Source organism: Diadema antillarum, unplaced genomic scaffold, assembly GCF_040938485.1.
Source record: "Diadema antillarum isolate AM-2024a unplaced genomic scaffold, OU_Dant_1.0 scf00000086, whole genome shotgun sequence".
NCBI lineage: Eukaryota > Metazoa > Echinodermata > Echinoidea > Diadematoida > Diadematidae > Diadema > Diadema antillarum.
The window spans coordinates 771983-789632 of NW_027270975.1; the positions used below are offsets into that span (position 1 = coordinate 771983).

A 17650-nucleotide genomic window follows, 5' to 3' on the forward strand; every position below is an offset into this window, starting at 1 on the left:
TCACAAAGAGACTGGGATGGATGCATTGGTAGCAGAGAGGGTTGGCCTTTGCGTTATAAAATTTATCTGTATGTTGCAATAGTGGATTATCATTTCTTAGTAGTTTACTAAGATATACGTCCCATTGCATGAGAGCTTACTGATATAATAACTTTGCCATTATATTAAGTACATGCACCATGGAAAAATTGATTTTGATTGCTTGCTGAGCTCTGTTACCATGGTAGTTACCATAATGGCAACGTTACCATGATAGTATTTATGCAACGGGACCCTGGAAAAAATCCATTGGGCATTACTGACATTATTTGTTCCTTTGTTTTGTTATGGTTTTTTTATTACGGTGTGTAGAGGTACCGTAAAATAAATACTTATCAATTTCTTGGTGCTTAAAGAGACACTGTGTACAGTCATTGGGTAAATGCTATGAAGATGATGTGATTTGTTTGTTAGGGATACATGTAATGTGCAGATTTATGTAGGTAACTAAGGTTTGTGGTACAGGGAATCCAGAATTGTTGGGATCAGTTAGGTAGCACTTACATAACTTCTTTTTCTCCCTCTCTCTCTCTCTCTCATTTTTAGGTAGAGGGATAGAAGTTAAAGAACAGAACATTAGCCTTGCATAAGTTTAAAAGTGGATATATGCAACACTAATTTTTCCCCTTGTGTTGAACCAATTATATGTAGTTTGCACATGAGAAAGTATGCTTATGTACCAATGTAGTAATCTGTTTAACTTGTCATTTATAATTTCTATGCTAGAGATGAATATTAAAAAAAGAAAAATCGGCCCTAGAAGACAAAGATTCTAAAAATATTTTTTTGGTTGATTTATACTATGCTTTTTGAGTTCTTAAAGTAAATCCTTGGTCGTGGACAACAAAAGCCATCACCTGGGCATTTTTTTTTTTTTTTTACCCGATTTTTTGTAGTTGAAATTTAACGAAGTCCTTCTGTAAAGGGGGTTTTCAGGTTAAGTTACTTCTGTCCTTTTAAGTGAAATGAAGAGGTGATTTCTGGAGATTTTTGCATTCCATCAAGATTTTGTACATGTAAGAGAAAAGTTGTTTATACATTATGAATGCCTGACAGCATGTATGTCAAGTTCCTTCTTCCCTGTTGAGTTTTATTTTAAAAAAAATGTTAGAAAACAATCTATATGAATATTTGTAGTGGATGAATTTGCTTGTATCTGAATTCTATAAGTAAAATGGAACCTTGTTATGATAATCTCCTTATGATAGCTAAAATTACCTAATGTAAGATGCATTTATATTACTGCTTTTTTGTTTTGTTTTTTGTTTTTTTTTATAAAGAACTGGCCCAGGGCCTAAACGTACTTGATACACGTTACACAGAACACAATGATTTTTTGTTCCTTTAAAGTATGGTTCCACCTTATTGAATTATTTCCTCATCTATTTGGCTTTTATTCTTTCTTTCAGAGGTGTTCCACTGTTAACTGAATCTCTGTCACTTGTCTGCTTGTCTCTACGAATAATTCTGAAACAGGCCAAAGCACAATAACTGTATTAAAATCTTAGTCTTATTGCTGTTCACTGGATTGCAGTAAGAATATTAATGATGATGATGTTAATGATAATAATAATAATATTCAAGATTCAAGATTCATTTATTTCACTCATCAGTATAAAAATACATAAAAGTGCACAGTTGCACATGATGATCATACATAATTATCAAGTACATACAAATCTGAATGAGTGAGAATCGAGATGAAAGATCATAAGGAACTTGGCTGTTCGACCCCAAAGTCATAAAAATCATACCAGGATTTCTGGCATTTACAACACACACACACACACACACACACACACAAAGATGAAGAGGGGCTGGGTTGCAGAGAGAAGAGAACTGAGAAGAGAGAAAAGGAAGAGATAACTGAAGATGAGAGAGAAAAATAGAGTTTGGAAAATTGAAGAGATTATAAAAATGATAAAAAGAAGAAGACCACTGTGTTGTTTGAGATAATAATAACAACAATAATAATAATGATAATAAAGATAATACCAAAAGTACTCTTTTCAAAAGATACGAAGTCCATGGTACACCAAAATAAACAAAACAGTACAATGAGAAATTTAAAAAGGGATTAGAAAAGTTGCTTGTTTCCAGATACACGTACTTCTTGAATGTTGTGAGAGTTAATAAAACGAAACGTATGAGGACATTAAATTGTATAGGAAACACATACCGGGTTTGCAAAAGCTTCCGAGGACATTACATTGCAAAGGTAACACATATCAAGTTCGCGTAGACTTATAAGGACATTAAATTGTACAGGAAACACAAACCAAGTCTGCAGCAACGTATGAGGACCTTACATTGTACAGGTAATTTACACAGACCGAGTTTGCATGAATGTATGAGGACATTGCATTGTAAAGGTAACACAGATCATGTTTGCATAAACTTATGAGGACATTAAATTGTATTGGTAACACAGACCGGGTTTGCAAAAGCTATCGAGGACATTACACTGTATAGGTAACACAGATCAAGTTTGCATAAATGAATGAGGACAATGAGTTGCAAAAGTAGCACATTCCAGGTTTGCATAACTGTATGAGGACATTGCATTGCAAAGGTAACATAGATCAAGTTTGCGTAAACTTATGAGGACACTCAGTTGTATTGGGAACACAAAACGGGTTTGCATAAACGTATGAGGACATTTCATTGTATAGGTAACACAGACCAGGTTTGTAAAAACATTCGAGGACATTTCATTGCAAAGGTAGCACAGATCAAGTTTGCCTAGATGTACGAGGACACTACACTGTATCTATAACACACATATCCGATTTACAAAAGCGTTCGAGGACCTATCATATGCGTTTAAAAAGAACATTTGTATGAATATTTATGAATGTGCAACATTATTTTGGAAAGGAAACAAAGTACGTAGGAGGACGTACAATGTAAAAGTGATTTACCAAAGCCCTATTGCATTATAAGTTACGATTAAACACTCAACAATAAAATTACCGATCTTTAAAAAGTGAGGCATGTTGGAGATTTTACGACTCAAAAGGGGGGCATGTTCAAGGATATATTTTTTTAAAAAGCGACCCATCTGAACGGCACAGGCCGGTATACAATATTAGGCGAGTGCTCCCCCTAAAGAATAATAATAATAAATGGACATTTCATTATGCTTTTCAATGTATAAATGCATAAACTGTAGCTATTGACCTTAGTCACAGAAATCTTATTTTGTTAGAATAGCAAGTTTTAATCAAACAGGACCCAGGTTTGCATTATAATGTCTGACAAATGTAATTGTGTGTGGTTGACCTCTGTCGAATGTTGAAACATAAAATGTTAACATCAGAGAAAGCTATCTCGGACGTATACCAAAACAAGAAATCATGTCCTCTGATGTATAGGTCTATGATTATTTTGTAAACTTAAAAAAACGCGCGTAATCTTGTGAGCGTCGTTAAAGGCATTCTTTTTTATTATGAGTCTTTTAACCGTATGACGATTGAGAGCTAAATAACATCTGTCCTCAAGAGGAGGTAGTTTGTCATGGTCCTCGGACATACTAGGCATGTACGTATGTGTGTGTGCGTGTGTGTGTGTGTGTGTGTGTGTGCTGGCTTAAGAAGTTGTCCTGGTAAATAGGCATGTACACATAGTATACTGAGCCGAAAGTACAATTTGACTGGAAAATATTAACAAGAGATACAGCACTGTTGATATTAGAAGAAAGAATACCAAGGTATAACAGTAGGACCGTCAGGAAATTATTAACATGGCTTGATGCAAGCATCTTGGCTGGCTAGCAATCCTAGTCATTTTATTGCATAAAGAGACAATGGGATAAAAAAAGAGCTATCACTGAATGTTATTCCCTCATCTAAACCTAAAGAAGTTGGATCCATCCACACAAATTTTGTATACTTTCCAAAAAACAGAAGATAAAAAATGTTATTACTATGGCAATGCATTGTTCAAAATTAACAGGTGTTTTTCTCATTTACACATCATACTGGTCACATGTGTCAAGTTTCAAGTCAAATGCTCAAAAACTGAGGGATTCAGCTAAACCCATTAGCAATTTGCATGATTTTCAATAAAAAATGCTGTTACCATGGCTATACACATTGGTTGAAAATGACAAAAGATGTTGCAAGTTTGCACATCACGAAATACTAAAGCTGTCACATGTGCCACATTTAAAGTCCAATGCTTGAAAACTAAGGGAGTTAGGTCAGTCCACATGTTTATGTATTAAAATGATGTTGCCATGGCAACTGCTACACTAAAAATCACAAAAAAGTTTCACACAGTTTCATAGTGATCACATGTTGTTCCCAATCCCAACCAAATTGTTCAAATAGTGAGCGAACAATGCAATCCACAAAATTTTGTATAATTTGTTTAAAAACTGCTGTAGCCAGGCAACACATCCTTAACACTCATGGTGTTTTGCACAACTACACTTATATTGATCACATGTGCCGAAATTTAACTGAATTGCTCCAAAACTGAGAGAGTAGATCCACAACATTTGGATGATTTTTATGAAAAATTAGCTGTTACCATGGCACCATTACAAAATACTGCTGAAAAAGGTGTCTTGCACATCTACCAATGGTACCTATTATAGCGGTCACATGTGCAAAATTTTAGGTCAATTGCTCAAGAAAGGAGGGAGTTGCTTGATTCATAAAATTTTGCAACAGATAATCTGACCAACCGCCTGGCCACTTGACCTCACAGTAATTCCTATACATGTACATACTGTATGTACTATGTGAATGTGTGGGTGGGGACATAAAAATCTTAAATTTGCATGACCTGAAAACTTCTGTGATAAAGGATGAATATCAAGAGCAGTACCATAAATAAATAGGTGTTTCCTGAAAAAAAAAAAATCAGATTATGTAAGCATTCATATCTTGTAATCCGGAAATGGAGAGTAATACATAATTATGCCGTATTTCACATCAAAGGGAGAATTACTATCGTGTAATGAGCTGTTATGAATACGAGTTATGAAACTCAAAAGCAGGTAAATCAGCAAACATTTTAGCATCTGTTGTATGCTGGATAGTTCTAGCAGCCACAGACACTAGTTTAAGCTGTTTTGAAAAAAAAAAAATTCTCTGTTACTATTTCTTGACCTCACATAAGATGTTTTCAATAGGCCATTCAAAGTATTAACCCACCCCTCCCAAAAAAAAACCCCTCAACTTAGATGTACAGTAAGTTATGATACAAATCATTTGCACACATTTATTTTCATGTCAAAGATATGACAGGAGGTACATTGTAAGGAGTTGTGACCTTATGCAATTATGTATGCATAGCGAACATGCGTGTCATACATACTGATGACCCTAATGAGCAAAATACAATAACTTTTTCTTGACCGCACATAAGAAGTTTCAATAGGCAAACCAAAATATTAACCCAACCAAAAATTAACCCAACTTAGATGTACAGTAAGTTATGATACAAATCATTTGCAAACATTTATTTTCATGTCATATGACAGGAGGTAAGGAGTTGTAACCTTATGCCTTTAAAGGGGATGGCTAGTAACCGATCAGTGGGAATCAGTGGGAATGCTGAGGGATGATTGTTCCAGTCCTTGTGGGATTTATTTAAGAGTACATTATATATCTACTGTTGTGTGAAAATTATTTGCTTCAGAACGGTCTCATATTCAAGTAATGTGCAGATTAATGCCCCGTCACTGACCAGGGACGCTTACCTGGAAACATTAAACTGCACATTACTTGAATATGAGACCATTCTGAAGCAAATAATTTTCACGCAAGAATAGATATATAGTGTACTCTTAAATGAATCCCACAAGGATTGAAACAATCACCCTCCAGCATTCCCACTGATTCCCACTGATCAGTTACTAGCCATCCCCTTTAATCATGCACAGCAGCCATGCATGTCATACATACTGATGACTCTAAGAGCGAATTCATTACCAAAATATCTTTAGTTGTCACCTTCAAAATAGAGTCACACTATCTCTTTCCCTGGAGTGGTCGATGGAAACAGGTTTGAATTGGCTGAAGAATCGTCTAGGGATGTTAATAGCTTTCACAGTCAAAATATCTAGACATTTGCTATGAAATCCCTGTTTGAATTGCATACACACACACACATATACATCAAGTTGCTTCCACTTTTGTAAAAATTGTAAAAAGCAATTACAGCCTGGATGTACAATGTATTGTATCATGGGTAGAGTAAAGAATTAACATGTTTCGAGAAATACTCAATGTCATATGTAAATATAGGAGTATATCACAAGCCAATGTCAAATTGTAATGTCAAAAACAAGAAATTTGAATGGTACATTCATTAAACATTATGTTCATCACTTTACTGAAACTCAAATTGTCATAACTTCAATAATATATGTCTGATTTTGTCATAGTGTCTCTGATCAGTGGCTTTCGTTTCACTATACTTAATAATCAAACACGACTCTCTCATAAGGATATATATGCTGAGGTACTTCTTTCTCATATGCCAATTGTGCAAGTTGAGATTAAAGTGTACCAACACCACGAGTATCATGTTTGCTATATTTGTAGAATATACTTGAGACATGCCCTCTGCAAATCATCAGAATTTTTGTCACCCTGATTTCTATTTATTGGGGTTTAAATGTTAATTCTAAAGAGTATACAAAAACAAAAATGACTTGAAATAGATTAGCCGTTCATCCAATTTTTTTCAATCGAACAATTGTGCTATCGATGTTTTTTTTTTTCTTAATATGTCTTGAACAATAGTGACATGCAATGCTTGCACATGATCAGCTAAATGATCGACATGGAATCTTGACATCATTTGTAAAAATGTACAGTATGTGTATAGCTAAAACATGCACACATCATTACCAGTGCTTATAGAGCAGAACTTAAAGGTGCAAAGCACAAATTGTGTCAAATTGTCTGATCTATCGAAATATGTATACTTTCAGGGGCTGTGTTAGGTGAATTATGGCTGTGTTTTTTTTTTAATGTATTCTAGCTGTACACAAATTTGATTTCCAGGGTATTGGTACACTTTGATTGCATACTTGCCAACATTTTCATTTGAGAAAGTGGTAGAATCCAGGATGCCTATGCGAGCAGCACTAGCTTGAATGCTAATGAAATCATTCAAAAGCGGTAGTCTACCGCCAAATGCTGTAGAGTTGGCAAGTATGTAATTGTGATTTCACACATCATGTTGACATTGCATCCTTGCTCGTATTAGAACCAACTTCTCAGGAATCCTCTCTCTCTCTGCTTTTCAGGAGCAGCTACGATCTGTGAAGTGGCATCAGTGCCCTATTGCAGCTGAACACGCTCAGAACCTACTACTGACACAATCTACTTTCTCTGTTGTGGTACTGCATTGAAAATTCAATAGAAATTTTGATGGTCAAATAGATAATATGTTGCAATGCATAACAAAGACCAAGCTTTCAACTTAACCTAAACATGAGACTTTAATACTGAAGTGTTTGGTAATGACTGAAGTAAAAGTTCATCCAATATTTCAAGACTCTATCATTGCTTGATGAGAAGGCTTCTACAGTTTGTGATGTCACATGAGTAAAAAGTTAAAACACACGCACATATGGAAAATTCCAGATATGTTAACTTTCCTAAAAAGAATGAAGAGCACTTGACTTTCCTGCATCAGGAGCGAGGGTGAATAATCTTACCCGTAGTATATGTTAGTCATGAGTCAGGGAAGGATATTTTATATTGTTGTGCTATTGAGACATCACACGCTGTCAAAGTCTTCCCATTCAGTGATGACAGCCTATAAGTTCAATGAAAACTATTTTAAAAAATCATAAGTTTTCATTAGATTGTTAGAACATGCTTGATTTTCAATGATGTGTTTTACTAATATTCCTGCATTCACTGATAACACATTATGTTTGGGGACAATTACCCTTAGGTCAATTTGAGCATAAAATGAAAATACACTTAGTGTTTGATCTTTGAATCCAACGTATACATTTGTTTGTATGACAAGGGCTTTATTGCTGTGTGTTAGGCAAACTTGGTGGGTAATTTCTCAGATGAGATGTTACAGAGCTGACTCTATCCTGGCCCTGTACTCCGCAATGAAAGAAGCTTCTTCCTCAAGGCTAATATCAAGGTAGTCCTCCTCATGGTGCGGAATATCAGGTAGGACCTCTTCTATGGCTGCCTTCTGTTCATCTGTCAACACTTCTTCATCATCTGATCATCGGCAAAAAAAAAAAAATTATAATAATAAAGAGAATAATAATGATCAAATAAAGAGAGAAAAAGAAAAAGAAACAAAATATATATACATATGTTTAGATTACAAGTAATATGGACAATTATAACAATTATAATGGACTCATCTAAAAAAAAATTGAAGTGTTTGATATGTTGACATATTGTGGCATTTTCATAACCATGAAAACATTTTTGTTCTCTTTGATTGCCCATTTGAGCAAGTAAACTCTTCACTTTTTAATTTTTAGTAGTATAGTCTAAACCAAATGTTGATGCTAGGGTTAGATTAAAGGAAATGAGGTTAAGATCAACAGCTCACCCTTGAGATTTTTCTTTTTTTCTATGAATTAATATATACATGGGAAAAGTAAATCATAGTAGGTGATTGCTAAATTGCATCATACTGTAAAATAAACATCTAGATTCCAATGTACATACTACGACCTGAATATAATCCAAGGTATCTATAAGTGACCCTACATCACAAAACCAACAGAAAGTCGCCAGACATGGATTTTTAGTTAAGAGCAGATTCAGAAAGAGCAGACTCTAAGCTTTAAAATGATGTATATCTTAATTCAAATGGACTCTCCTAACCTATTTAAATATTGGAAAGAAAGCACACACTCTGGAAAGTGTGAACTGAGAAAAGAAGCTCTAAAGTACAGGGTGTATTCAAGCACTTAATCTCTACCAAGCCATGCCAGCTGTGCCATGAATGGAACAAAAAACAGGATGTAAACTATGGGAGCAACAACAATGAAGGGATTATCAGATTAAACTGAAATTGAGCATGCTTAATTAACGTGTTCATTCTGTAGATAATTAATGCCAACTTTCAATACAGTAGCATCATTCTTTCCAAAGTTATATTGGAGCTGAAAGTGAAGAGTATGGACAGAGTTTTAAGAAATGAAAAGAGGGCTATGTGAAAAACACCTTATCACACTGTTCCACCAAAAAAGTGTTGGAGAAAAACTGTTGAAAACACAAGTTCCTGTTTGTTTTATGATCCCAACTTTTAACATACATGTTATATAGAAGAATACTTGCTCTGTCAGAAAATATGAAAAAACTCAAGATTGGTTGTGTCGACCCATTTCACCTTTTTTCAGTCCTCATACAAAATCAAAGTGTGCAACTTTTTGTTTGTTTTGTGATGCACGGTCACATATCATGTTTATTTGTTTTCACAGATAATTATCATAAAATAATACATAGAGCTTATATGGAGCCAAATCCATCTAATAATAAAATGCTCAAGACCCAACTTGTGCAAAATATGAATTATATGTACAAAAGAAAATGACTAGGTGAAACAGTAGGGCCCATAGTGCATATATAGAAACGATGGCAATGAATCATTGTAGGCCAAGTTAAAGAATATGCTTCCTGAGGTTATTTTTTAACACTTTAATAGAATTGCTATTCTTAATCAATTGATGGAGTGAGTTCCATTAAGGAGACCCAGAATGAGCAAAGGTTTGTTTCCCAAACTTAATTTGTGTGCAACTTAGAGATTATGATACTGACCAAGGCAATGATGTATATAATACATCCACTTATATAGAAACATATCGTTACACCAGTCATCAATACTTTCTCCTTTTGTAACCTTATCTCTAAAGTCAGAGCTTGCCAAAGTGTATCTGACATCTGTAATGCCTCATTAATTGCAGCATTGCAAGTGTAATAAAACGCTAGTTAATCAGATGATTATAATAGTCAAAATAAAATTTGACTTGTAATGAATGACTTTATATTTTGACAGTACAAAGGAGGCTACATAGTTCAGGTATTGCAGACTTCAAACAACTACATTTTTCCAGTCAGGAAGGAGAAAATCAGAGCAAGTTATAAAGCATCACCTATTCCATCCAATGTTAATGAAAAGGTATAAGAAAAGGTATACAAACTAGTGTAGATAGGAGAAAATGAATCCTATGAAAATCGGGAGGAAAGAGAAGAAAAATTCACATAAGGATAGGAGGACAGAAGTAGTAGCATGGATGCATTAACTAAGATGTTGCAGAAGAGAGAGTAATACAGTGCAGTAGCATCAGTAGAGGGATAGTAGCGGTTCATGCTAGAACTACTGTGCTTTACATTGTTAGCCAATTAGCATGCACACTGGACTGCTTGCTTCCCAAAATGGCACAATGTCAATGGATAGAGATTATCATCGTTATAATCCCCCCAATCCTGATTGTGTCACTATGGCCTTGCTGTGCATGAGTAGGCTTGCTAATCTACAACTAGGTCAAGTTTGGATGGATTACCAAATGCTGATAAAAAAGCTTGGCAAATTAAGTTCATTGCCTGGGAACATAATCATTGATGTGCCTATTGATCAAATAATTATTATTGACCGTACCTTGTGCTGAGCTTGGTCCTGAAGAGAATCCTGTCCCATGGCTTGGAAGGGGAGGCAGAACCCCTCCCAAAGCCACAAGCCTCTCTACAGCTGTGGAAACGACACCTTGAAACCTCCTTAATGCCTCACGAGCTACATCAGTGTTGAACCCCAGCTCGGTGACCTGCCAAGGGGTGTACAAGTACAGGCAATTGAACATCACAAACAGGGGATCAACACTCTATTATCAGGTACTTTACTGTACTTGAAATCATCTTCTTCTTTTTTCTTGGATATATTACAAAGTGCAGCAAGTCATGAAGAAAGTAAACAGGATGATTTTTTTAAATTAAAATCTGATTTGAATTTAAGTGTAATTTCCCAACCAATACCATGAACTACTTGGAACTGAGGAGTCATATTGAAAATCTTTTGTATAGGGTACACTCACTATGTTCAAAGAATGATTTAAACAATCTGGAAAAAAAAATAGTACTGCTTGATTGCACCAGATTAGCATAACAGTCTTACAGCAGCATTTCAGACACAACTTGGCATTTCAAAGATGGTCAGTGTGGCTATACATAGTTTTGTAAATATCCAGAGACAGTCATCTCTGTTCAGCAGGTTATATTGCAAACATACATGTAAATTATATGTATATATTTCAAAATTTCCATGAGCAGGTAGAATTTCACATTTGCAATACTGATATAATGTACAATCGTGTTTACAATGCTTTCATATCTAATGAATGGTAATTTCAATAATCATTTATTTATTTATTTATTCATTTATTTATTCATTTATTTATTCTTTATCATCATAGTGAAAACAAAAGCAATATACCTATTATCAATATTTTGCTTCAGTAGGCGTTTTCACATCAGCCCGATGTTTCGAAATAGCACACTATTTTCTGACTTGGGAAATCAACCCGATCACGAAATAGCGTGCTATTTGATAATGTGAATACAAATTAGCGCGCTAATTGATCGAGAAAATTTCTTGAGTCCAACTCGGGAAATTTCCGAAATAGCAGGACAATTAATGCGAACTATCGGGCTATTTGAAAATGTTCGGGCTGATGTAAATAGGAAATGAAATAGCGCGCTAATTTGCGATTGCGAAAAATATTTCGAGCCTGGATTTTTATCGGGCTGATGTGAAAACACCTAATTTACCTCAACATAGCAGGGCTGCCAACTCTCACGCATTCAGCGTGAGACTCACGCATTTTGGTCCTTTCTCACTCTAAAACTTTATTTCATTTGCATGCATTTCTATTTTTGACTCCTAAATTATAGCATTGGCCTATGGGAGTCTCACTCTCAACTAGTTTCCAGTGTTGGCAGCCCTGCAAAGTTGCATGATTAAGTCTGTTCATTGATTGAAATACAATGTCCCATCTGTATTATTCTCTTTCCAATGTTATTGTTATTTATCATGATCATCACGCTGTGAAGGACTGTGCTGTCATGAAGTGACATCGCTGCGTGTATGCTATGGTGTCACCCTGTTTTAACTGTGCTTATGTGCTGTGTACCCACCTGAGCAAGCATCTCATCAGTAATTGTTCCATTCCAGTTTCTGTCTGTCTTGAGGTCGTCATCAAGGGTGAGTAGCTCCGGATGTTCCTGAATGAGTTTGAGGGCACCATGTAGATCATTGTTGGTTTGCTTAAGGGCAGAAGCTACAGTCTCCTTGGAAAATCCCATCTCTACCATCTGATCAAAAAGGTCTGTCTTTACCCTGAGGGTGTGAAGAGAAAGCAAATAAAAGTTAGTTAATATGGGTGTACACTCATGTACCCAGTAAGCACAAATCATATTGAAAGAGTACAAGGGTATGTTATCAAAAGATTGCATATGGCTTTGTTACTCTGTCCTTTGTACGAGACAGGGCTGATTTGGTTTGGTTTTCATCTTGGACTTGATAATCCAGTGGATGGTCCCATAGACCATGTGCATGACTTTGAAACGCTTTGAAATATAAGGCATTTTTGTTTTTGTGTTGATGCATGTTCTAAAAAGGTATTGAAGTAAATTAAGCATAATTGCCATCTAATTGACAACTTCGGGCATTTTTTTTTTAAATCAGCCCAATCATGTAATTAGCCTAATTTTGATGCAGGAAATCTGAAAACATGGACAATATGACATTCAAGGATTTTCTAATAAGACAATGAATGCATCAATTTGTGACACCAGTTTATATTTTTTAATATCTTTTTTTTAAATAGCATACTTAGCATATTTAGTGAATTTACATACAGTTCAGTAGATCAGGAATTTTAATTTACATTAACAAGGTGGCAGCCAAGCTTTAATTCAGTACCATCTAAAACACAAATCAAGCTTGAAAACCTTGGGCATTTGTCTTAATTACCCTAATTAGCACTGTCAGTTAATTAGTATGGTCAGCTAATTAGCATGATGTGTAATATGCTGCTAAATGTAACGCAAGAAGCCTGATAATGCAAGCTTTTATTTTTATTTTTATGACGAGGTATCCATTTATGACAGCAACTTTTATTTCATTAGTAAAACAATAGTCCTGAGAAGCGTGATAAGCATAATGAGCTTCTTCTGTCGAGTTGAGGTATTTGGGTACCTTTGGGTACCAGTATTTATCAAGAGAATTCCTCGTTTGTATAATTTATCACTTCATAATCTTATAGTGCTTATAGGCCTGTTCACATGCATAGGTAATAAATCAAAAAGTTACAACATTAAGGTAAATCTGTCTTCAAAAAATTACAGAATTCAATCTTTTTTTTTTCTGATTTAAATACCCAAAGTATCGTCTTATTCACCTCATGAAAAATGTTCAAATATGTCACTCATAGTCGTGCACAAGATTGTTGAATTTAAATTCCTGGAATGCAAAAGCTCCAACCCGGGTACGAACTCTTTTGCATGCCCTCCCCCCCCCCCCCCCCCCCCAAAAAAAAAGTTTTTACTGAGAAGATGTTTTATGTTGATCAGGGGCGGATAAAGAGGGGGCGCACTGGGCGTGCGCCCCCCTCAGGATCCGCCACTGTTGATAATTGTTTGTTTGCACCATACACGTAATCGTACACCTCAGTCAGTCTCACTACAGGTGCGATCACACATCGCCGGTTTAGATGGCGGTTCATGGCGGTTCGGCAAATCGCCGTGCTCCGCCAAAGACCGTGTTCACACCATACACAAACCCTGGTCATCCGTCACTCATCCGCCATAAACCCCGAGAACCGCGGAGAACCGCGGAGAACCGACAGAATAATTAAACATGTTTGATTTTTCGTGGCGGTCTTGGCGGTTTGAAATGGACCGTGTTCAAAACGCCATCCACCGTGTAAAGAACGGCTCCTCCGTGTTTGCACCGCAAGATCCGTGATAATACCGTGTCAACACCGCCATAACTTTTCATGCAAAAACAAATGTAGAACTTAAAAGAGAATAATGCCTCCGGCGACACTTCGTGGCGGAGCGATAAAAAAGGGGGAAAAGGGCAGAGATGAACCCATAATACTAGATCGGGTAAATATTGCATTGAATGCTAAAGTTTCATTACTTTTTTTATTTTAACACATAGAGTAAAACAGAAAATTTAATATTCAAAAGGTTGGTAGGTTTGTTGAATAGTAGCCTACATCAGTTTAAAAGGCGTGTGCATAATTTTGTTTAAGCTTGATAGTTTAAAAGATAGCCAGCTATACGTGAACCTGTAAGTTATACACAGAAGACTTATGTAAATATGTTGGGTTCTGCTTTTGTGATTATGTACGCCTTTTTGTAAGAGTACATGTTGATGCAGACATGTTGAAACTTAAGAGAGTAGAGGGAAAAGCGATGTTGAAACTTGAAAAAAAAACACCATTATCATGTTACGTGAACCTGTAAATAAACAGGAAACTATGTAGATATACGATACTCTTCTTGAATGTCTTTTTATTGACTGTTGTTAGAGATATGTGAAAACTTAATTAAGAAAGGGAAAAAAGAGATGTTGAAACAAGCAAGTACTTCTACATCATTTGATATATACACTCAGCAAAAAAAGAAAGTACACATTTTTTCAAGTTTATATTTCTCATAGAATATTTGGCTGAAAGTTAATGGATTATATACCATTATGAAAGGTAATTGAATTGGCTGTAAACATGAAATGTCAATAAAAAGGTAAACTTTACGCATGAGTGAACACCTGTCTTTTTCTCTTCAAAGGCACAAAAGTAAAAATTAAAAAAATGAACATGTTGCCATTCACGCGTGCTCTTCATGCGTGCTCCTCCATGTAACAATAAGAACAAAAGACAAATTCAACACAATAAAAAACATGAATTAAGTTGCAAAAATAAAGCTATGACCTCTATGATATCTTTGAAGCCCAAAAGATCAATAGAGCCTAAAATGATAGAGGAAAATGAAGAATCTTCTGTCAAATCCAAGTTCAAATGAAATGAGAGAAGAAGCAATATAAACAAAAAATGGTAGGAATTTGAACTGATTTCTCAAATTAAGAAAATTATAGATCTTTGGTTCTTGAATTTGTCTCATGAATTCTTAAATTACTTAATTAAATGAATGAAGTAAAGATATTATGTTTATTCAATTATCTTTGTGCCCTTACTCCCTATGTCATTTGAAATTTGAGTTGACAGAAAATTCTTATATTCTCCCTTCAGTTTCCCACTTTGATTTATTTGAGGTTATGAAGAGATAAAGAGAACAGAAACTTATTTCTGCTATTTCATTCATGTCTCTCATTGTGTTAAACTGGTCTTTTGTTATCATTATTATCTTGAAGGGCATTTCCAAATGAAAGACAACATGTCAAATTTTGCAATTTTTACTTTTGTGCCTTGGAGGACAAAAACCGAATGTGTTCACTCATGCGTAAATTTTCCATTTATGTTGACCTACTAGTGTAATAGCCAATTAAATTACCTTTAATATGGTATATAACACATTGATTCTCATTAAAATCTTCTATGAAATATATTAACTCGAAAAAGTGTTTACTTTCTTTTTTTGCCGAGTGTATAGACCTGTAAATGAACAGGAAATTTGTAAACTATATGTTGGATTCTGCTTTGACATGTATGTCTTTTAATAACAGTTAATACAGATATTTCAAAAGTTAAAAGAGAGAGAGAAAAAAAACATGTTAAAACTTGAAGACAATATTGCGTATTGCATCACTTATGTCAATCTGTAAATACACAGGGTGTTACAACGTTTCGCAATTTCTTTTGAAATTCTCTTTTTGTACCTAACAAAGCAATACCTCCTTGTTGTATAACCCACTGAAGACGAGTGAAAGGGCTCTGATTGCATTCAACTACAAGGGCTTGGTATGGACTCCTCCACCTTTCGGGAGATCCGTGTTACCACCGCGCCAATCCGCGTTAGCGCCCTGTTCAAAACGTGTTGCGAACGTATAGTCACATCGCGTTTAAGTGCTTTCCGCCATCGTTGGGACACGGTTCACGGCGGTTTGAGAACCGCCATGAACCGCCATCTAAACCGGCGATGTGTGATCGCATGCAGCAGACGGAAAAGGAAATGATAATTAGGGATACGCTAGTACCATGCAGAGGCAAATCAGAGTTTTGTATTCAGAGATGTTGACTGAAGGGTTTACTTGAGGGAGTCGTCATGACACAAAAGGCAGTATTTTTGTTTTAATTTTCCATCCGAGAAGATGGCTGGATAGCCCATATTCAGTTGTACTCCATTGAAATGTGAGGGGGTACAACTTCACCGGATTATGCACCCTGCATGCTCTATGCGATGGATGAATGAAGCGGGATCTTGTACATGCATGACTTGTGACTCTGAGAAGCCGCGGTCATATAAACACACTGGTAAAAGATTGAGAAGTTTAACCGTTTTTGTGCTTTGAGTGTCAATTGACACAGAAAACTCTATAGCTTTGTACAAACTGTCCAAAGTCCCTGGCACAGAAAGGCTTAAAGTTGAGTTAAAGATCTAGCTCAAAGTTTTGCCATTGTGACAGCAAAATTCCCGCGAAATTTCCCGGGAAACTTCTAGCGAAACTTTCCACTCCAACTTGGAATATTTCTCCCTATACCCCCACCGACGTTTTCCATCTTTTGATATATGCTGTGACCGCTAGAAACTGAAACAACTTCACGATCTTTGTCACGTGACCAGTCCACCACCTGTGTGCGGACGGTGCATCCGAAGCGCACGGCTATAAGTCACACGTTGTTTAGTAATCAGCTCATGTAAACACCTGTACAAATTACATTCTTTTCTCTCAGTTGGTTAGGCCCCAGTCACATATAAACACGGATCCTCAAGGATCTACACGGTGATCTAGGGAGATCCGGGAGAGTTTCGATCTCGATGGAGTGTCTACGAGTGTTGATATGACTGTACACACGGTATCAACACGGCATCTACACGGATAATGCCGGAAGAGTGCGCGGCGTCTACACGGACAAACACGGCATCTATACACGCATCAACACGTAACATAAACATCAACATAAACATAAGGATTGAGAGAATGCAACAATATTAGTAGAACACATCAGTGAAAGTTTGAGGAAAATTGGACAATCGATGCAAAAGTTATGAATTTTTTTAATTTTTGTGTTGGAACCGCTGGATGAGGAGACTACTACAGCTTGTGAGTCATATGCGTACAACAGTATAAAGAAAATGTAAAGAAAATTCAACATATTTTCACTTTTTTCGCATAATAAAAGAGCACTTGACTTGACTCTTTCTAAAGGCAGGGGGAATAATATTACCCATAACATTTGTCGGTAACGAGTCGGGGGAATGAGTACTTTTTGCAAAAGATGAAATTTTGTGAAATTCTCTTTATATTTTCCTTATATTGTTGTACGCATGTGACATCTAAGTTATTCACACACTGCAGTAGTCTTCTCATCCAGCGGTTACTGCACAAAAACTTCAAAAATGTATAACTTTTGAACGGATTGTCCAATTTTCCTCAAACTTTCAATGATGTGTTCTACTAATATTGCTACATTCTCTCAATC

General features: G+C 35.8%; 1 protein-coding gene across 1 annotated transcript in view; it reads right to left on the bottom strand.

Moving 5' to 3' along the window:
* Positions 1-7792: 7792 nt before the first annotated feature.
* Positions 7793-17650, bottom strand: part of LOC139717933 (NEDD8 ultimate buster 1-like) — a 68080-nt gene continuing 58222 nt past the window's right edge. Inside the window, exons 10-12 of the mRNA XM_071629418.1 lie at positions 12177-12378; positions 10648-10810; positions 7793-8249 (exon numbers count right to left, since the gene is read on the bottom strand). Coding sequence (XP_071485519.1) covers positions 8095-8249; positions 10648-10810; positions 12177-12378 — 520 coding nt within the window. The 3' untranslated portion in view covers positions 7793-8094. The remainder of the gene's footprint in view (positions 8250-10647; positions 10811-12176; positions 12379-17650) is intronic.